Source organism: Plecotus auritus (genome assembly GCF_963455305.1).
Source record: "Plecotus auritus genome assembly, chromosome: 12".
Lineage (NCBI taxonomy): Eukaryota > Metazoa > Chordata > Mammalia > Chiroptera > Vespertilionidae > Plecotus > Plecotus auritus.
Window position 1 is genome coordinate 24,078,980 of NC_137778.1, and position 23,114 is coordinate 24,102,093.

Here is a 23,114-nt window from a genome sequence, read left to right on the forward strand (position 1 = left end):
GCAGGGGAGAGCAGTTGCAGGGGACCAGGCCTTCAGGGGAGGGCAGTTAGGGGTGACCAGGCCTTCAGGGGAGGGCAGTTAGGGATGACCAGGCCTGCAGGGGAGGGCAGTTAGGGGCAAACAGGCTGGCAGGGGAGCAGTTAGGCATCAATCAGGCTGGCAGGGGAGTGGTTAGGGGGTGATCAGGCTGGCAGGCAGAAGCAGTTAGGGGCAATCAGGAAGGCAGGCAGGCGAGCAGATGGGAGCCAGCAGTCCTGGATTGTGAGAGGGCAGTCGGACATCCCTCGAGGGGTCCCAGATTGGAGAGGGTGCTGGCTGGGCTGAGGGACATCACCCCCCCCCGGGCACGAATTTCGTGCACTGGGCCTCTAGTAATTATATAATGCAGCTGGCCACACATGCTCATTTGCCCCATTCTTGTTGGTTCTCTCCTGACCACCTTCATTCATCAAGATAACAGAAGCTAGAGTGTGACCACAAACAGGCAGACCTTCCAGAGTAAAACCAGGCATTGCCAGGCAAAGTAGATAAACACGCTCACACAAGGAGCTCTGATTTGTGCTTAAGCTGTTCAAGCTTGGTTTCCATGTCATTCTGATCCTGAGGCCCACAGGCACCCAGAGGACAGACAAGACTTGGACAGAGTTTAAAATGGATCAGTGTGTCCATTCTCTTCATAGATGACATATGGGCATTCAAAAATTATTCACAGTAGCCTGAAATTAGTGATTGCAGGAGGAAAAGAAATATTATAGGATTGGGACTGAGAGCTTAATTCTTCATAGACCTTGCTGGTAGGTTAGATGCATACAAGACACTCTTATTCTGTAGTGCCAACAATATTTTCCTTCCCACTTCTCTGGTTATCTATATATATAAAAGCCTAAGTGACCGTTCGACCATTCGACCAGTAGCTATGATGCGCACTGACCACCAGGGGCAGATGCTCAACACACAAGCATGGAAACATGGAACAGACTGATGAATCTCAGAGGAAAAGGGGGTAGGGGTAGGGCAGGAAGAGATTAAGCAAAGATATATTTTTTAAATATATTTTATTGATTTTTTACAGAGAGGAAGGAAGAGGGATAGATAGTCAGAAACATCGATGAGAGAGAAACATCGATCAGCTGCCTCTTGCACACCTCCTACTGGGGATGTGCCCACAACCAAGTTACATGCCCTTGACCGGAATCGAACCTGGGACCTTTCAGTCCACAGGCTGACACTCTATCCACTGAGCCAAACCGGTTTTGGCAAGCAAAGATCTTATATATATTCTAGAGGGCCGGTGCACAGATTCATGAACCAGTGGGGTTCCTTGGCCTGGCCTGCAGGGACCAAGCCAAAACCCACAGTCCAACATCCCCCGAGGGGTTCTGGTTTGTGAGAGGGCACAGACCAGACCAAGGGACCCCACCGATGCACGAATTTATGCACCAGGCCTCTAGTATTCAATATCTGAATATTACTATATTCAGAACCACTGCTTATTTTTGTTTCTCCTCATCTCAGAGAATTAAAACATAAATGAGGGATAAAATATGGTGTTAACATGGGGGTCACTCAAAGACACTATCAGACTCTCTCTGCCTTTGTTCACCTCCCCAACACCTGTCCAGAAAGGCTGTCTATGGACAAGACCAAAAGTACCTAAGCAGGGAAAACTAAGAAGCAATAGTATGAATAGAAGAGCAACAAGTTAGAAATACTAGTATTTCACCCCAATGGTTCCTTGCTCCCCCGCCCCGACCCCCTTACTCCACTGCCAGTTCCAGAAGCCAGATTCTCCTCATTCATCCACTGCCTCACTAAGTAATACAAAACAGAGTGAAATGCAAGGAAAGAAGAAGTTCTCTTCTGGCTGTGATAGTTTCCAAAGCCTATGCCATTTGGGTTCTGAGAGGCCTCCATGGTTTAGCCAGCATGGTGGATGAATGAAGGATATAGTGAGCTTTGCCTCACGTTAGCAATGTCACCCCTATATCTCAGCCTAGAAAAGATTCTCCTAAGCTGGAAGGGAAAAAAAAGGAATAAAAGGAAAATAATGAGAATGTATGTATGATGGTGGGTCCAGATTGAGAACTTAGAACTTTCCAAGGCCCTGGTAAAAGGATAAAGATTCAAATTAGTGCATGTGGCCTGACGGTGGGGGATCTTGCCTCCTTCTGGCGATGAATTCCTGGGTGCATGGTCTCTGTCTAGAGAAGAATGGCTGACCAGTAAGCTTAGAGGAAAGGGTGACAGAGAGACCCCCAGAGACTCCCTGAAGGTGGTTCCCTGATGGGAACAATGGTCATCTCAGGTGCCAGCCTCACCTGATGACTGAACATAAAATGGCCTTGGCATCTGTAAGCCATCTACACATTAGATACAGCCCCAGGCAGAACAAGCTCAACTACTAGAAAGAGTAAATCTCTACCACTCAACAACAAAGGGACTCAAAATAGAAATTAAGTTCAATTATAGAAGAATAATTAAGAATTTAATTTCTTGCATATCTGAATGTATACACTGGGATTTGAACAGTGGCACTGACTGTACATAGAACATAATATGGATGGGGCTTCCTCAATTTAGCAACTTCCTTAGAAGACCTTTTAGCTTCATCAGGGACAAGCTAACACAGTAAGACAGGGTTGTTGTGTGGTAATGGGAAGAAAATAGAGGGAAGTTGCTGATTAAAAGATGAAATCTAAGTAGCAGACATCCAAGCTCCCAAAGTGATGCTGTATTAGCAGCTTCCAACTGGCTTTTCCCAGCTTCAGCACAAGACAGCCAGAGCGGCACGTGGTGAAGAAAATTATTCCCAAAGCCACTTCCATTAAACACACACATACACACACACACACCCTAAGGCAGTGTGAGAAAAGGACACAAGTGGAAATGACTTTAAAACAGTTCTGTAAAAGTTTTAGGGCTGAATATTATATGCCCATAAAACATGGAGGTTGAGGGCTGATCTGCAGGTGCCTACATAATTACTTCCAGTTACTGGCTAAAAACACTCCTCAAAATACACTTTTCACCACAAAGGGACAAAGCTATCAAAGTGTGGCTGGGGGTCCAAGGAAGAAGCAAAGAACTGGCAGAAGTGGACTGATACACAAAGGGAGAGAAAGAAATAAAGTTTTAAAAAAAAATCATGGGAGCTAGAAAAAGCAGCACATTTTTAACAGAACCAGACCAGAAACCATTAATCTCCAAATCTTGAATTGGCTTCTTAGTTTTATAGCGTGTGGTCTCATTAGAAGGAAAGTCCTTATTCTGGGCAAGACTAAAGCAAGAAAGGAATATGTAGAGAATAAAGATTTTGCAGTGTGGTGTCATTTTTTTCTTCTTTATACACTTTTAGCCATTCCTACCCACAACTGTCAAGCCCTTCAGGCTCTCCAGCTACTCCCACCTCATAGGAGAAAAGTAATATGATTTTAAAAACTTAAGATGTTATTACTAAGGCATTGAAGACTTATGATGTAATTCTTTCCTTGCTCCTGAATGAGGGAAGTGCTTCAACACACACACACACACACACACACACACACACACACACACACACACACCACTGTATGCCAGAATTTCAGGCACTACAGAATATGTATTAAAGTATTTTCTATAATTCATTTATTAACTTAGCATTTTTTGAACATCTATTCTATGTCAGGCACTGTTCTGGGCACCAAGTAGTCAATGATTACTAGTTTAAAAGAAGAGATAAAGGTTATTTGTATGTAAATAATCACACATAAAGATGCTTATTTATTCTACCTACTTATAAATGCATGAACCTACCTTTGGGACACCCCAATTTCAGGGCATGAAATTCATATCCTAGAGTAATTTTGTCCAAAATTTTCACTATACAAGAGTGCTCACCCAAGTTCGAAACCCCAGTGCACCTGGGATAAGCCCACTTATTGAATGCTGTCTTCTGACAATGAAATAATCTACAACAGTAGCCAGTGGGTGATCCCAAGACCAATCCCTGTCTTGTTCATGTCAGGTAGCCTGTCTCATTACTAATCCTACAATTCCTCCTATTTACATGGTGATCTCCAGTGTACATACCTCGTTTATTCCTCATCTCCGGAAAGAATCCCTCTGCTTAGGCACCATAGAGAGACCCATGGATAGGGGACAGTATCTCCTTTGTGTGGCCCAACCATTTAACGGTAGTGCACCAACACTCCCCTCTTTACCTCCTGTACACTCTTCTACCTCCTCCTCTGCTCTCTGCACCTACACTCGCTAAAACAACCTGGCAGAGACTACCAAAGACTTCCTGCTTGTCAAGTCTCTGGCTGCCTCAGCCCCCGAGACCTCAACCCCACTGTGCATGAATGTGGCACAATTGATGTAACACCCAAATCTCAATGCCAACCTCTTGGTTAGGAGGAAGTCGAGGCTTGTCCTGGGAGACCCCCTCCAAATTTCTGGTTGATGAAAAGGTATTCCACCCCTGAGCTCATCTCTGCTACTTCCACCTTGCCCACTCCCTTCTCAGCTGTTGCTTTGCCTTTTCCAGAGAGCTGTCCCTCCAGCATCACCCCAAGATGGCTGCTCTCCTTGGTCCCCTGGGCCCAGTGACATTCACAGACCCTGCCCTACAGCCACCCATCCCCGCAAACAGCCACCCATCACTCACTCTTCTCTGGCTGATAAGGAGACTCCCTTTTTCTTAGCAGCTGCTCTACCATTGAAAGCAGTTGGGCCCCTAAGTACACTTTTTTTCTCTTTGTAAAGGAGCCAACATCTCTCCAGGGCAAAGTCTCCAGGTTGGAAAGGAAGTGAGATGGGAGGCTGTTAGCAAACCCAGGAAGGCCAACCACAGACACACAATGTTTGAAACGTTCTACACTGCTGCTGTTATTGCTGCTGCTACTAATGAAGCTAGCATTTCTGAGGCTGTGCTATGTGCCAGGTACTGTTCCTTATGCTTATTACCCCCATTTTATGTATAAGGATACTAAGGCCCAGAGAGGCAACTTGCTCAAGAGCCAATTAGTTCCTATCTATGTGAAGCTATATTCCACTCTATAATTCAAAAAAAAACTTTTCCCCCTACAAGGTCACATTATCTGAACTCATTTGTAGATCCTGTATGTTTAAACCCCCATTACGAGCCAGGTTCAAGTTCCCTCCCACATGTCCCTTGGGTTCCATGCACACTGAGCCTGTTGCTTGTGATCTTACTGGGATGTCAGAATGTTATTTGGCAAGACAGACATTTTCTAGAACAATTAAGGAATATGGTTGGCCCAGGACACTCCTGAGTGTCTAACTCCGGTGCCAGAGAGTGACCGAGTCTCTTGTCTAACCTGGCCAGCGTGCCCTGGTGCTGAGTTCATCTCTGTGGCACTGGTATTTGTGGGCCACAGGGGACTTTCTCAGATCTCTCTCTCCTTCGGCAGCTGGTATACCCTTAGGTCCTGCTCCTCCTTCTTCTGTTTAAGTCCCTTCAGATAACTCCAAACTCAACATATCCAAAACCAAACCAGCTCTCTCTTCACTCCTCCTTTTCCTATATTTTCTGCCTTGGCACCACCAACCACTCAGCCAAAAAGAATTCTTCTCCCTCCCCACATTTACTTAATTATGTGAACAAAGTTTCTCAGTACTTAGAGCTATAAATTTTTAAAACACAATATAACTAATGCCGAATCCTATCTTGTTACAGCAATTGCTATTATTCATACACAGACACAATAACTAATTTTGGGGGGAAAAGACACTCACCTCATTAAGATGTGCATTTCCCATTTTGTTTACTAGTCATCAATCTACACTTCAAAATGTTGATTTTATCAATTTTGGACAAGTAATCGGTTCCAAAATCAACTCAATTGAGGAGAAATTTTCAACAATTTAGAACTTATAATCAGTATTGATGTGAATATCCTATTTGTGGTGTTGTACCACAGTTTTGTTATGCTACCATTGAGGAAAATGGGTAAGGGGTTTGTGGAATCTATTTGTATTATTCCTACAACCACATGCAAATATACCACTGTATCAACATTTAAAAGTTTAGTTTAAAAAAGAATTAATGCAAAAATTTGCTTTATTCAAAATATGTTTTTAGCAGAGAAATGGGTGACCAACTGAGACTTTGAAAAAATAAGCATCTATATGTCCCATTAATATGAAGTTCTATAGGAGAGATGAAGTAGAAACACAAATTCAAAGAGAAAAAGAATCAGTGAATAGTTCCCCAATGTTAAAAAAGTGCATGGCCACAAATTTTTTAAAATGAATGATAGTGATTATCAAATTGTTACGTTACTAAGGATACATTTAGAAGAATAGACTTAAAATTTATTTTTAAATGTCAATAATTTATAATAGTATAGCAGAATTTATATTATTTGCTTCTATTGAAAGTATGATTGAATGTTTAGATGTCACTCTTAGACTGTGTAAAGGATACAGAGATTTTTCAAAGTCTTTTAGGGGGTACAAGAGAGCAAAAATAAATTTGAAGAGCACTCTTCTAGCCAATACATTCCACCTCTAAGTATGCCCAGGTTTTTAACAGCCCAAACCTTGGCACCTATGAGCCTACTCAGTCTGGAATGCCCTCTCATTGTCTGCCAAGCAAGGCTCTTTCAATTCTCCTCTCCAGCCTCGCCCCTCTGGAAACTCATCCCAGGTGCTATGGGCACAATGTAGCACTTTCTCTCCAGCTCTTGCCTGACCTCATGTGCGGTATCATTACACTGCACCCTAAGTGTATGTTTACAGGTCTATCTCCCAGTTAAGTTGTGCAAACCTTTAGGGTGAATTCCTTTATTGTCCTATTTCTGGTATTGCCATGAAATAAATTCAGTAGTTTCTGGATGAATAAGTGAATGAATTATCATCATGTACCTGGGATTAACAGTTTATAAATGGTTTATCACTTAAATTAGTTTTCTGCCTTTGAAGATATATTTTCAATTTAAGTGTTGAGTACTAAGGCTAAAGATACTCAAACCAATAAACATTAGGGGATCTCATACATGCATTTACTTATAAAAAATTCTGCCCTGGGCTACTAACAGGATTAAAAATACAAAATTACACTAAATGGCAGAAATGGCATTAAGGGAAAAGGAGGACCATAAATCACCTTGGTCTTTTAGGATAGTCACTGAAGCAACTGGTGATCAGAAGTAGGATTCAATCTTCAAACTTTCGACTACTGTACTTATCTGCTAGGTCACTCAGCTGACCCTCAAAATTCAGGAGTCTTATGTGTTGACACAAACAGGTAATCTCAAGTCTTGAAAAGACTATTAAGAAAATCCTAGCCCAGTTGGTGTGGCTGAGCGTCAACCTATGAACTGGAAGGTCAAGGTTCAATTCCTAGTTAGAGCATATCCCTGGGCTGTGGGCTCCAACCCCACAGGGTGGGGGCAGGGGCATGTAGGAGGTAGCTGATCAATGATTCCCATCATTGATGTTTTTATCTCTCTCTCTCTCCCTTCCTCTCTGAAATCAATAAAAATATGTTTGTTTGTTTTTTTCAAAAAGAAACTCCTAAATGTCTTCCCCTATCATATTATGCTGCTGCCTGTACTGTTCTACGCCTGGTTTAGGTCAAAAGAATTCCTTTGTTCAATCACAGTGATGACTGAACAAGAAGAAGTATGAACAGGAGCCATTTCACATCGGGCCAGACCTCTCAGCTGCTCAGGCTACTTCTGAGGATCACATTACCTATCATGCCATAGGGGGACATGGCTGTAAAAAATGTTTAAAAGCTTAAGTATCCCCAGCTTCTTTTGCAATTCATGATGAGTCCATAATTCTGGAAACCATTTAAATTTAATACCTTCACTCGTTTATTCATTTATCCCTTCATTCACTAAGCATTCAGCGAGCACCTGCTATATGCCAAGTACTCTGCTTCTGCATAGAGGTTACAGACCTTATGCAGATTTCACAAGGTCTTACATGCACACATGAGTGAGTATGTGTAGCTCTACACAATTTTATCACAGGGCTACCTTTGTATAACCACCACCACCAAAATCAAGGTACTGAACCCTGGCCCGGTAGCTCAATTGGTTGGAGTGTCATCCCATACACCAAAAGGTTGTAGGTTTGATTCCTGGTCAGGGCATACACCTAGGTTGTGGGTTCAATCCCTGGTCAGGACATGAATGGGAGGCAACCGATTGATGTTTCTCTCTCACATCAATGTTTCTCTCTTGTCTCTCTCTCCCTTCCTCCTTCCCTCCCTCTCTCCCTCTCCATTACTCTCTAAATATATCCACGGATGATGACTTAAAAAAAAAATACTGAACTGTTCCATCACCATTAAGATCACCCACCTGCTATCCTTTTGTCACACCCACACTCATACTCCGCCCCCCATCTCTACCCCATTCCTAACCCCTGGCAAGCACTAACTTGTTCTCTGTCTCTATAATTCTGTCATTTTGAAAATACTACATAAATGGAATCATACAGCAGGTAACTTTGGGGATTTTTTCCTACTCAGCATAATACCCTTGAGAGTCATCTGAGTCATTCCACGCATGAGTCCTTTGTTCCTTCTTGTTGCTGAATAGATTCCATTGTATTACAGATGGACTACAGTTGGTGTAAGCAGTTAGCACTGAACTCACTTTTGTCATTTCCAGTTTGAAACAATCCTATATAATAAAAGGCTAATATGCAAATAGACCAAATGGTGGAACAACTGAACCGGTTGCTATGACATGCACTGACCACCAGGGGGCACGCATGGAACATGGCGGGCATCAGCAACAGGTGGCAGAGCGCGGAACATGGTGGGTGTTGGCCGCGGTGGGATGGTGGAGCAGGTGAGCGGGGACGCCAGACCAAGGTGGTTGCTGTCATCAGGGTGGGGCTCTGGTGGTTACTGCAAATGTTTTGCTCCTGTGCTCCGTGGTCCCGCCAGGCGCTCACACCCACTGCTGGCACTGGCCCCAATTACTCCATGGAGCGCATGGGAGAGGCGGCAGGAGCAGGTCTGCCAGCAGACAGGGAAGCGGGGGCTGCGGCGGGAGGGGCCGGGCAGGGGCGTGGAGGATGGGCAGAGACCCACCCCTGTGCTCACCGCAGCCTCACAGCCCACAGTTCCTTTCAAGATGCGTGAATTCATGCACTGGGCCCCTAGTTACAAATAAAGCTGCTAGGACAACTGATATAAAAGCTTTTGAATCGGTTTAAGTTTACATTTCTCTACAATCAGTGTCCAAGAGTCCATTGGCTGGAGCATAGGGCATATGTTTGTTTAGTTTTATAAGAAACTGCCAAAGTATTCTGCAGAGTGGCTGTGCCATTTTACATTTCACCAGCAATGTAGGAGATATCCAGAGTCCCTGCGTCCTCACCAGCATTTAATACTGTCATTATTTTAAAAATTATTAAAGTATAGTTGGCATACAATATTTATTAGCTTCAGGTGTCCGATATAGTAATTTGACATTTACATACCTCATGATGCTATCACCACAATAAGTCTAGTAGCTACCTGTCAGTGTGCACATGTATTCCGGTAGTATCAACTCTATTCCCTGGGCTGTACCTTACATCCCCCCATATTTTTTATTTTGGTCATTCTAATAAGTGAGTAGTTATATCTGGTTTCAATTTGAATCTCCCTAATGGCTAATTATATTGAACGTCTGTTCATGTGCTTATTTCCTATCTGTATTTCCTCTCTGGTAAAATATTTGTTCATATCTTGCCCGCTTTCTAACTGGAGTGTCTGTTTTACTGTTGAATTTTGAGAGTTCTTTACGTATTCTAGATACAAATCCTTTGTGAGATGTATGGTGTGCAAACATTTCTTCCAAGTCTGATGTTTCTTTGTCTAAACAGACTCAGAGAAAAAGTTTTAAATTTTGATGTAGTACAATTTATCAGTTATTTATATGGACTATGCTTTTGGTGTTATTTATAAGTTCACTCTTTCTTGTAGTCCTGCCCTGACAATTTTCTCCTATGTTTCCTTTTAAAGTTCTATAGTTTTATTTTTTATATTTAAATATCTGATCTATTTTGAGTTAATTTTTGTACAAGGTGTGAAATTCACATTAAGATTCCTCTTCTTCTGCCTATATATGTCCAATTGCTTCAACATCATTTGTGGAAAAATACTTATTGCCTATTAATGTCTGAAGTATATGTAAGAATATTACCTCCTTTATTCCTCATAGTGGTAATACATTCCTTCTCTCTTATTTATTTTTTTCTTGATCAGGGGTTTTTTTGTTTTTTACTTTCTAGGGGTTTATCAATCCTTTTCTCCTCCCTCCCCCAAAAAACTTATGGTTCTGTTAATTTTATTCTAATGAATGTTTACTTTCTATTTTATTTTTTTCTATTTTTGTTACTTCCTCTGGTCTTCATTTGTTGGGTTTAATTGTTATGGCTCCAACACATAGAATCAATCTCATTCCATGTCATCACTTTATTTACATCTAGATTATAAAGTTAGTCTAGAACAGTGGTCGGCAAACTGCAGCTCGCGAGCCGCAGTTTGCCGCTCTGTTGACTAATGAGTTTGCCGAGCACTGGTCTAGAACATCCTGAGTATTTCCCTCTATTTGCTCTGATATCTCTTACCTGTCCGCAGTGAAACATTTTGACAAATTCATGTTTGGTCTCCACTTCACTTACCCAGGTGACTGATCGCTTCCTTATCCCAAGGCCAGGTGGCAGCACCTGCAAGGTCTTCCCTCACAGAGCTGGCAAAGTAGACATTGAGGAAGTGTGTGCTGTTGAGCTGCAGCGCCTCCTTCAGCTCCTTCACACTCATGTAGGCCCTGCAGAGCACGAGAGAGGGTCAGAGTCACACCGAGGGCTCAGCACTCAGAGAGGAGCACAGCCACACCTACTCAGACTCAGACACCCCCAGCCAGGGCCACTTTTTAGAAGGGCAGGGAGGCAGAGACCAGGCTGTCATGAAGACATTTGGGATATTTATTCTAAGATCAATAATACCCCACCTTGTTAGCACTCAGTATTTGATGTCATATTCAAGTCCCCACTCTACACCCAGATGATTTCTTCAAGATAAATCCAATGTGACTCCTAGTTCTTTGCCCTGAGATTTATCCCAGGCCATGGTGAAGGCCATCTAACTCTCAGTCTCAGCTTCTTTGCATCATACTGCATGATCTATATTATGATCAGAAGACCAGCTGAATCTTTATCTCAGTATATGCTTCTTCCCAGACATTACTTTTTAAAAAATATATTTTTTTTTATTGATTTCAGAGAGGAAGGGAGAGGGAGAGAGAGATAGAAACATCAATGAGGAGAGAAAATCATTGATCAGCTGCCCCCTGCACACCCCTCACTGGGGATCAAACCCGCAACCGAGGCATATGCCCTGACCGGAATCAAACCATGACCTCCTGGTTCATAGATGGATGCTCAGCCACTGAATCACACTGGCCAGGCTTCAACCAGACATTACTTTTTAAAAGGGAAATAGTGGCTAGGAAAGAAAGTGAAAGAGGAAAAAAAAAAAAAGATGAGTGATAGGTAGGAGAGGGTGTCATAAAGCTACTGCAAAAAAATATTAATTATATATTTTTTCTTTTTCTAGCCCCTTAATCATAGAAATTCTACTCCTACTACACTACCTTATGATACCAAGTATCTTTATTGATGGTCTTAAAAGCACTAGGCAACATTATGTTTACACTTACCGAATCAACAGTCTATTAAAAACACATGCCCCATGGCCCATTAAAAAAGAAAAGGAAATAAGCATTTGATCTTTTCATAAATTCATATATAGTCAAAGACCTTCATATTCCTGGCATCAGTGAAACTTAACACTTTACCACGAGCAAACAGAGCCTGCCGTTCTCACTGAAGAGCTATTCTAAGAAGGAACAAGGAAACCAGAGCTCAGTGGCCCCTAGGACTCACTAGATGCTTCCCATAGTGGCTGGCCATGGTTTGCACTCCAAAAGGGGAATGTTCTCATCACAGCTTTAACTGAACAGACCGTTCCCTCAACCTAAGTTGGATCAAGCTCCACTGTTGCTATTCTGGTAATCTCCCAACCCAGAAGCTCATGTTAGGACAGCATGACCTTTCTTCTCTTGCTTGCTCTATCTCCCAGCCACACTATTGATGCCATCTACTTACTGAGGCCTCGTGTAGGATATACTAGAAAGGAGTACCCAAGAAATAGAGATCACAAAGATCGGATTTTTTTAAAGAGAAAGGTGTGTAGATATGTAGAGCTAAGACCCATTGGCCATAGTATAAGAGCTTTTCTTTCTTTTTTTTTTTTAATTTTACTGATTGATTGATTTGAGAGAGAGAGAGAGAGAAAGAGAGAGAGAGAGTGAGTGTCTAGGCATCCATTAGGTGATTCCTATATGTACCCTGATCACAGGGGATCAAACCCACAACTTTGGGGGATTGGGACGATGCCAGGGCCCAAAGATTGTTTTAGTATTCTTTGGAACAGAACCAAAAAGAGAAATAAAACATAAAAACAAAAATGATTTTGCTTTAGAACCAGAGATTCTTGGGAGAAATGGGATTTGAAAAATACTTTCTTATTGAGTTATAGTATCTTGGAAAAATAGTTCTCAGCCCCAAGAAATCATCCAGTTCCACGAGGTGATGCCAGATGTGATCAGAGGGATATTCCTTCTGCTGCCGTCCTGGAGACACAGTGTGTTTTGGACTGTTGCCTGGTTTTCCCTGAACATTAGTCACATCCTTGTTCCCTTTCTCCTCTATTAAAAATAATTACAATTTTCTGACTTGATAAATTAATGGTTTGAAGCTGTGATGACATCAAATAATTCTTTGACATGGAGATGCCTCAATAGGCCAGATGACAGTAGTAGAGAAGGGGCAGATGGGAGATTAGACAAGAGAAGAGAAATAGAAAAAGAAAGGAAAAAAAAAAGGAGAGCAGGAAGAACCAGAGACCACATATATGCAGTGCAGGGACCATGGAATAAAAGTCATACCCTTCCCTGTCTCTATCCAGAACTCCCATTAACATTAAGAGTTGGTAATCTGACAGTTCTCTCTCTTTTCCCCTCCCACACTTTACCAAGTCGCCTGTCCCTGCTATGGTTTACTTGGGCTATATGTGTGTTTCTGGCTTCTCCATCTGCCATTTACCAGTCTTGGCCACCGACTTTCTGTCCTCCCTCAACCCAGCAGCAGTTCCACTCATTTCCCTTGAGCATCCTCCAACAGTCCTCTTTCTCCACCACCAGCCTCATTAACTGGTTCTACTCATCGCCCTCTTCTCCTTGCCCATCCCTCTCTCCAACCATAAAGTATCCTTCCAGATGAGAGTGGTTATATCATGCTGGTGGCAAACTGGGTGTGGTTGTTCCCACTCCTGCACTCCATGGAAATATAGATAGAAGTCAGCAAGTCCAAGAGAGAGAATACATTTCAAAACACAGTCATTAATTGAATGGATAGAAAAATGTCTTATTTTGTTGGAAACAAGGATTTGTGTCCAGATGATTCTAGAAACCAAAAAAAAAGTAAAAATACAGACGTCAGTGTATCTGCTTTGCATGTAGAATGTTTGCCTATTACAGCACATGTACGCCATTTTAGGACTTACATCAGAGCCAATGAGGACAAACAGCTTAGCTTGACACTAATGTGGCCAGAGTCTGGCTCAGACCTAGGGTGGGGAAAGTGAATATTATCCATAAATTCAGAGCTTAACATTTTACTTCAAAAATGATTTATTAAGAGACAGACTTGCTATCCTAAAGAACTTAATATTCAATGGAAGGTAAAATGACATACATAAATGTTATAAAAAGCATAAGAGTCACAAAGTGACCATGTGAAATGAGAGATGAACTTCATGAATCTGCTTAATTCCTCCCAGGATCTCCCCTTCCTCATCCTCTTCACACTCTGAAATACCGCACCCTTCTCCCTGAGGACTCAGACCAACCAAAGTGAGGGTGCATCTTTATTTTTATAAAAATTGCCTCAGAAACAAGTTCCCCTTGAAGCTGACATCCCAAGTGGCTGTGTGCACTGCTGCCATCTCTTACTTCTGACATGCCTCTGATAGATGCACACTTGCCTCACCAATATTATGACTGTGACCCACTGGTTTGGGATGAAACCTTGCCCGGTGTAACCTGGATGCCATCAGCATAACTTCCATCAAAGCTGCTTTTGTTAAAGTTAGCAACCTGCTAATTGCCCTTCCCCACAAATGAAAAAATTCAGTCACCTTCTAATTGGAATGTGCCATATAGCTAGGACCCGATTAATTGTAATGACTATTATTATAAGAGGCAAATAAATTATTGCCACATTAATGATTTTCACTTTAATAATTATTTATCTTGGCAAAAAGGCAGACTTCAAAGAGTTTAGTGGTGTGTGTTTTTCTTGTGAATCATTCTAGTCCCTATTTTGCTTATTATTCTAAAAACTGTAAATTTTAAAACATCATTCTTTGCATTTTTTATGCTTCATATATATTTTCTCATATAAAGGTCATAACAATCCTATGAGGTTAGCATATTTTATTTTACAGATAAGAAATTAAAGCTTACAGAGATTAAGTCACTTGCTCCACACCACACGGCCTGTAAGTTTCAGAGGCAAGTTTTAAACCTGAGTCCCTCTCACTCCAAAGCCCACATTCTTTCTTCTATTCTTAAGTTGGTTTTCCTATAATCTGTGAGTCAACTGTGTTGGGCCTTGGCAATGAAAAGTTGTATAAGACATGACAGTTGTTTTCAAGAAACTTGGTGTGGTGATGAAGATAACTGTGTAAACAGGTGGTTATAGTGCAAGGTGACAGGCACAATGATAGCCATGTGAACAAAATTATCTGCAAGAGCAGAAGACGGGTTGAAAAATCAGCATAAAGAACCAGACATATGCTATGAATTGGCTTGTGCACAACTTCCCCACCCCCTTCTCGGGTGTCTCCCTGCTCTGGAGGACAGAGAAGTTAGGTTCTACATTTCTCCAATTCCCTTGCCCCAGAGGATCTGGATGTGATTGAGATTCTACTAATCAGCTGTGCTCTAGCACAGTGGTCGGCAAACTGCGGCTCGCGAGCCACATGTGGCTCTTTGGCCCCTTGAGTGTGGCTCTTCCACAAAATACCACGGCCTGGGCGAGTCTATTTTGAAGAAGTGGCGTTAAAAGAAGTTTAAGTTTAAAAAATTTGGCTCTCAAAAGAAATTTCAATCGTATTGTTGATATTTGGTTCTGTTGTCTAATGAGTTTGCCGACCACTGCTCTAGTGAGAGGTGGAAGGTGACAGTGAGATAAAGACCTTACTTCTGTTTGTTTGCTTTTTTCTCTGCCTGCCATCATGGCTGGGCGAGTGTCCTGGTGCCCAGGCACCAGCAGTGAGGCTGTGGAGAAGCTGGTGCAAATCTAGACAGAGCAGTGCTCCTGGGACCCCAACACTCCCTGCCTTCCTGTCTCTGACAGGGGCTCCACTTACTGGCCAGTTCTTCGAGGTTGTTCTGAGAGATCTTCCTAGATGCCCAAATGAAATCCTACTACCCTGGCTCTTTCAAAACCTTTGTAACCACTAAATTCCTTTGTTGGTTAAAATAGCTACAGTACTTTTTGTTTTCTGCAACTAAATTTTGACTGATTTAGAATTATATTCCAGCTGTGTTTACAATGTTTGATTTCATTTCTCAAGGCTGAAGAACAGGAAAATACATTCAAGCTGATGAAAGAAATAGAGCAAGAATTGTTTTTTTATCTGAATCATAGAATTATACCCTAAGATCCAAAAAATACCTATTTAGGTGCTGATAACAAATTAACATTCAACTCTGTGGATAATAAGAGATACAAAAAGACTGAAGATTGAAAGATATTTCAAGTTCCATTAAAGGAAAAAAAGAAATTTGGAAACTACAGATTAGTGAGCACAATTATCAATTCCCAGAAATATTCCCAATGCATTATTAAATAGACAAATGTTTACTATTAGATAAGAAAGAGGTGATGACTGGAACTACCATGGGCTCACTTGGGGGGTGGGGGAAAATCACACAATATTAATCATATTTATTTTGTTGTTGCTTTGGGTGTTTTGTTGGATTTACTGGAATGGCATGATTCCTTGGAGAAAATATGTCTTGATTCAACAGGATACATGATGAATCTCTTGCAAGATCTTAATGAGGATGGTGGAGAAATGCATAGTTGTAGATTCCTAACAACTCACACCAAATCAGGGGATCAGGTCTCTGTATTTGCCCTGATTTAACTGAATTATTTAATCAATATCTTGCAAGAATCTACACAATGTAAGTTTATCAAATTTAAAAATGACCTAAATTAGAGAGATGATATGTTGGATTCAAATACATATCAAAAAGCTATGATTATGGGGATAAACTCAAAGGTAACATTGAAAAGTTTCAAATGTAAAATTTAAATTTAAGCATACAAAAATAACCATTGATCCCCCATTACCTCACACCCTTGGGAATAAATAAAAAATCATCTTTTTGGTGCTTGGAGACAAAGGTAACACATCTCTTGATATTTTAGAATTACAACAGCATAATGTACAATTATCCCAAACAAACTTACAAACTAATTCTTTGAATGTCTGGCAGCAATTTAAAAAGGACATGAAAGGATTTAATCCCTTCCACTGTGTAGAGGGCCCCCTAGGAAGGCACCTGAGCATTCTATATTGGCCCCTCCTGCCCTTTTGGCCAAGAGGGACCCTCTTCTCACAATCCAATTGCCCACAGCTGTTGCCTGTGCTTTCTGTTCATGCTGAGGTTGAAGCCTCGTGGTGGCTGGTACCATGGATCTGTCTCTTGCCCAGTGGGGTGAGCTGGGCCCTCCCTGGAGAAGAAACCTGGGTTCCCCAAGATATGTGATTAGTGCCAGGGCCCCACCAGCAGGCAAGGGGATCCCAAGGCAAGTGCTGGGTGTGGAGGCCATGGGGGCATAGGCTACCAAGGAGACAGAACTGAACCTCACATCACCCTGCTTGGCCCCAGAGGATGGCTGATTAGCTAGAGACGGGTAAGATTCCTGAGGAAAGTAACAACCTAAGACAGGCACAGTCACAGAGGGGCCATCAGGAGAGAACTTGGGGGTCAACAGAGGTGGGGCGCAGACCCTCACTCCCCTAACTTTCCCGAGGCCTGAACCCTCACCCTTTCTGAGGGAGGTCTCCTGTCCCCATGGCTGCTTCGCTTCCCATGCCCAGCTCAAATCGGGACCCAGGTAACAGACAGAGACTTGGCTGACAGCAGCTGCACTCTCACTGCAATAAGACTTGTTTGAGTTGTCTTGTACCCATGGTGTGGGGAAGTGGGTTTTTGATATCTAAATCCAGCCTAGCACCAGGAATGCTCAGGGCCTACTCAAGAAGGCAAATAATCCTTTCACACTAATATTTACAGGGTAAAATAAGATTGTTGTTAGAGTATTAAATTTGACAGTAAAATAGTAGTCAAGTTCTCAGACTAATTTAAATTGGCTAAGTGAAATAAGCGAATATTCTAGAAAAATTAATGGTACTGGACAAAAAGCTGTTCCTAAAGTGTTAACTAAAATTTTTATTGGTAGTTCATCTCATGGTAAAATTGTGTAACATGTAATGAACCTAAAGCAGTCATATTTTAGTGCAAAAAAATAAAATTTAAAAGCTATCAAGACTACATTATAAAATTTCCTCCTAATATTTAAATCAAAAAAAGGGGGATAGTAGAAGAATATCATGTAAGGAAAAATATTCTGTAAGTAAATTACATCTAGAAAATTTTTACTTTAGAAAATTAACTTTCATTTGTAATGCTAACAGCAAGACACCCATGAAAAACACACATGGTGTCAAAACAAGCCAAAGGAAAATCGTTTGGGCAAAAAATGAAAAAGGATCCCAAGTCAAATTTATAGAAAAGATTCCTTTATTAACTTTTGGTTGAGAATATGTTTGTATATTTTCAGAAAACAACTCCAAGACCATGTGGATTCCTGCAACAGAGAGGAATTGACAGGACTGCTCCAGCCATGAAGACAGAAGAGAAACAGTCCAGAGATGGAAGACGCTGATGACGCCTTGCCATACTAGCAGTCAGCAGCTGTGTGTCGCTGCAGGTTGCCCAGGACCAAACCAGAGAGGGTCGGACCTGCATTACCACCATTTGTCCACCATCCAGAACTGAAATATCATTGCTGACATGTACACATAAGGAACTGTGTGACACTGAAATTGGGACTCAAAAGAACTGTTGGTCCAGAAAGAAACTCGCTACAGACTGATTCATTTGCCTCTCAGCATAACCATTATTGCTTGTCTCATTTTCGGTTCTTATAAGTGTATTTCTAGTATCACATGATCTCACTCATCTAGGGGAAATAATGAACAACATAAACTGATGAATAAAAACAGACCCGGAGACAGGGAAGCATCGATCAGACTGTCAAACCTCAGAGGGAAGGTAGGGGAGGGTAGGGGTTAGGGGGAGAGATCAACCAAAGGACTTGTATGCATGCATATAAGCCTAACCAGTGGTCACGGACAACAGGGGGTGGGGGCATGCGTGGGGAGGGGTTTGGGATGGGAATGGGGGGATGAGGACAAATATGTGATACCTTAATCAATAAAAAAATAAATAAATAAAATAACAATTGCTAAAATACAGTATTAAGGACTCTGGATTTAGCACCAATTAATAGGGGGAAATGACTATAGATTTTAGTTGCCAATAGTGTTCTGTGACTCCCTAGGGGAAACTATAGTCCCCTAGGATTTAATTCTAGGCACAAAGAGACTGCATTGCCACAAACAGACCTGCGCTTGGTTATCCTATGCTTCTCTTGGACATGTCATTCTTGGTTCCCTGTGGTCTGCACAATCAAATCCTTTACATTTCCTTTAAGTTGCCACTCAAAGCCTTTTATTCTGACCCCCAGCCTACCCTAGCACCACTATGCCATTGATTGAGCTAAACTGATTTATCCATTGATGTCAAACATGCCTTTAATCTTTTTGGTTTTGAGGTTATTTGGTTGATTGGTTGTGTTTTTGTTTTGTTTTGGCCTCCCTGCTTTGCTTATGTTCTCCCCTTACATATACAATTAACAAAATTGTATCTGACATTCAAGGCTCATTTTCTATCTCATTTCTTCTGTGAAGCCCACATCATCCCACCCTGAAATGAGCCCCCACATCTGAATTGCAGTGTCATTCAGTCTAGTCTATAACACAATGGACTATAATATGTAATTATAATATGTAAGCCTGTATTGTATGAGCTTTAAATTTGTACCAACAAGAATAGTATAATAGCAAAAAATAGATAATAACATGATAGTATAATAGCACAGTATATTATTCTAATAGTATAGTATAATAGCAGAGAATGTAATAGCAAAATATAGATAATATAAATTTCCTTTAAAATAGATCTAGCAAGATAAATTAAAAGCATATAATATCCATACCGAATGTCATTAAAAATTATCTAGGTCTATTATTATCCCATTTACTAAAATAGAAAAATGTGCCCAATATATTATTAAGTGAAAAATTGAACTGTACAGCCATAAGCTTAATATAATTCTATTCATTTATAACTATAAACATATCTTGCATATTGTCAAATACTCATTTAATATTAGTTGAATGTATCAATGGTGAAGATGGGCAGTAATTGAAAGATGAGACAGAGAATACCCCATTCATCCTTCCAACCAATGTCCCAACAAGGGTCCATTTACATCTGAAGGAGCCAAACTTGAGGACCTGCTGCCTCTGGTAAAGAACAAGAGGCAAAAATACACCCATAGATAAAGCCCCAAGCACACTCTCTTTGATAACTCTTTTTTAGTGATTAAAGACAGAGCAGGTTCTTGGCAAAAACACTGTACGTGATAAACTCTCAGGGTCCAGGTAGGAATGGGCAATGTAATTCCATGAGCATTACACTAGGATCAGCCATGGGCAAACTACGGCCTGCGGGCCGGATACGGCCCGTTCGGCTGTTCTATCCGGCCCGCGGAGCCGAAAGAGCGGAGGGTTCTCTTGCTCTCCCCTCCGCTCCTTTACTTTGAATTTATATTAGTTCACACAAACACTTCATCCATGCTTTTGTTCCGGCCCTCCGGTCCAATTTAAGAACCCATTGTGGCCCTCGAGTCAAAAAGTTTGCCCACCCCTGCGACTAGGTTTTAAAAATATGAAGCGTTTCCCCAGAGGAGTGGTCCTCATGGGTAATTGGAGCGGACACAATGTGTTCCAACTAATGGCAAAAACCCATGAATACGTACACTATTTTAGTCAGTTTTTTTGTGTGCTTTTTTTCTCTTCTCCTAAAGCTCTTTCTTCCATTGTTTTAGAACATTTAAAAAGGATTTAAAATAGGATTTTCTTCAAATCCTATTTTCAAGAAAAGCATCCTTTCTGTAATACATTGTACATACACACACCACTGAAGTCAGTTCTTTTTGGCGATACACATGCACTACACTGAACTCAACTTTCTATCAACTAGGGGAAGGTCAACAAATCCTATAAGAAAACTAATAATTGAATATCATTTACATATGACTTTAGAAGGTAGGACGACACAGTCAATTCAGAAAGTGTTTCCTGAGCACCTACTAAATGCCAGGTCCTGTGCTGAATAACCAGGATATAATGCCGATAAGCCTGGGCAGCTCTTCTACCCTCGTGGACCTCTGTATCCCTTTAGGGAGGAGGACAAGGAAATGGGCAGTGGTACTGGGACTCAGCAGGTTCTCTGGTAGAGAAAAGAGAAGATGTGGTGAGAATCCATGGACCAGGACTGGAGGTGCCAGGGGAGTCATCTCAAAATTGGCATCTGCCCGAAGACCTGGCAGATGAAAAGGTGTTACCCTGGCGAGGGGATGGTCTGGGAGGAGGAGCTACTAATAGAAAGGCCTGGAGGGCTGGGCAAGAAAATTATGCAGTTCCTGAGAGTTGGAGAGAAGTGGAAAGGATGCTGACGAGGGGAACAGCAGCTGGATCCTGAAAGGTCTTGCAAACCATGGTAAGAAGTTTAGAGTGCTTTAAAGCAAGGAAGGAACATGACTAGGCTTGCCTTGTAGATAGACTTTTTTTTAATTTCTTTATTGATTAAGGTGTTACATATGTGTCCTTATCCCCCCATTTGTCTTAAGAATGTGTGGAAAATAGATTTGAGGAGTGCAAATGGGAGGCAGAGGAGCCTGTCAGGGGCTGTGGCTGGATTTGAGAGATGTTTAAGAATAGAACTTATAGGAATTGGTGATTAATTGGATGAGGTGGGGTGAGAAAGAGGAAGAGTCCAAAATAATGTCTGAGTTTTTAAATTGAGTAACTGGGTAGCACAATTCACAGAAATTGAAAATAGGAGAAGGAACAGGTCTGGGTGAGTCAAATATGAATACAGAAATGGCTGTACCTCCTAGGAGGTGTGTACCTCCTAGAGTGGAATTATTTTAATTCCTTTCAGGGACTTAATATTGAGAAATTCCTGTCTCAAGCACCACTTCCTGGGAATCTCCTGGAAGATAGAGGAAATAGGAGGGGGGTGGGAGGGAGAAAAGAAGGCAAATGGCTTTGAGGGTTGATGGCAGTAGTTTGAGAGGAAGCTTCTCTAGGCTACTTTCCCAGTAAATAGAAGGTGAGGGGTCCCCTCAGAGTGGGAAGTGAGGTGATGGGGACGGAAATTTGAGAAGACTCGGAAGGTGTGAAATATCACTGTGGGAGAACAGGGAATGGGAAAGCACTTACTAGGGAGATACATGGAGACCACTTAGATGGCATTCCTGAGAAAGGACTGCCATGCTCATCTCCTCCTAAATCCAGTAGTCATCACGCCTACTTAGAAGTAAAAGACTTCTGCTGTCACTCGCAATTTCAAAGTACAGTAGCGGATTTTTTTCCTCAATGTGGAATTTATAAATGTTATAGAATAATAAATTCTGTTAATTATAAATTGTATACATGCTTAGATTATATATCAACATAAAGATGTTCATTCACCCTTAGCACTCTCTGGAAAACTGTCCTCTGCAAGCACCAACTATCTCCTAGCTCCTCTATCCAGGACACCTCTTTGCCCTTCCCTTCCTGACCTCTCTGAGGCATCTGGCATCACTGACCACTTCACTTGGCTTCAGTAAGTCGGCATTCTCCTGCTTTATCTCCTATAGCTAGATACCCCTTCCCATTATCTCTCCTGGGACCTTCTCTCTCTCCCCCCACATCTCTCAAGCACTGCTCTCCCCAGGCCCAGCCTCTGCTTTCTTACATATCACTCTCTACTTCCCTGGGGTGAGCACGTTCACTCCTGCAGCTTTTCTCGCAGTGATGACTCCAAAATGTGTGTCTCTAGCTTAGATTTGTCTTCTGAGCTCCAGGTAAGTATATTAACTGTCTGCTGGGTATTATCCCCTAGGTACCTGAGACCTCAAACTCAAGTCTAAAGCTCAACTCATCCTCCTTTTCATTTCCACTTCTTGTTTTTCCCTGTCATGGAGACAAGCATCATCATTACTCTGTATCCAGCACCCTGGAAGAGAGTTATCTTTCTCAATTCCATGTCCTCTCTTTCTCAATTCCATGTCCAATCAATCACCAACTCCAATAAGTTCTATATTGAATATTTCTAAAATCCCTCCCTCCCACAGTCCACTCTGTCATTGCTTTAAGCCAGCATACCTTCTTTCATGGTTTATTGAGCAAAATCTTTACTGCTAGCCTGTGTCCATGGCTAGCCTATGTCCAGTCTGCCCCCATTTTCTTCCATCTTCCTTATGAAAATCTGAGTAAGCCATTTACCCACTTACAACACTCCAGGGGTATCCAGTGCAATTTGGGATGAAATCCAAATGCCTTAATACATTTTCAAAACCCCTCATGACCTGGCCTCTTGATACCTGTCTGGCTTTATCTCTGGCCATTATTTCTCTTACATTGATTTTCCAAATCCACTAAGTACTTATAGCTCTGCATCTGCATTATGCTCTCTCATGGTTCCATGAAGGTGCACAAATTTTTTTTCAGCCTAGAATGTTCTTTTTCTGTGAACTTTTCTGGTAACAACTATCCATGATTAAAAAAAAAAAAAAATTGATCCTAACCACAGATTTGGTTAAGCCTGGGTACTATATCA

At 41.6% G+C, this 23,114-nt stretch overlaps 1 protein-coding gene across 2 annotated transcripts in view; it reads right to left on the reverse strand.

Annotated features, from left to right (window-relative positions):
* The window catches only part of PAPPA2 (pappalysin 2), a gene marked incomplete at its 5' end in the record, with an annotated part of 214,968 nt that overhangs the window by 126,533 nt on the left and 65,321 nt on the right, over positions 1-23,114 (reverse strand). For both annotated transcript variants that reach the window (XM_080648252.1, XM_080648251.1), the window contains one exon: positions 10,636-10,781. In XM_080648252.1, coding sequence (XP_080504378.1) covers positions 10,636-10,781 — 146 coding nt within the window. The remainder of the gene's footprint in view (positions 1-10,635; positions 10,782-23,114) is intronic.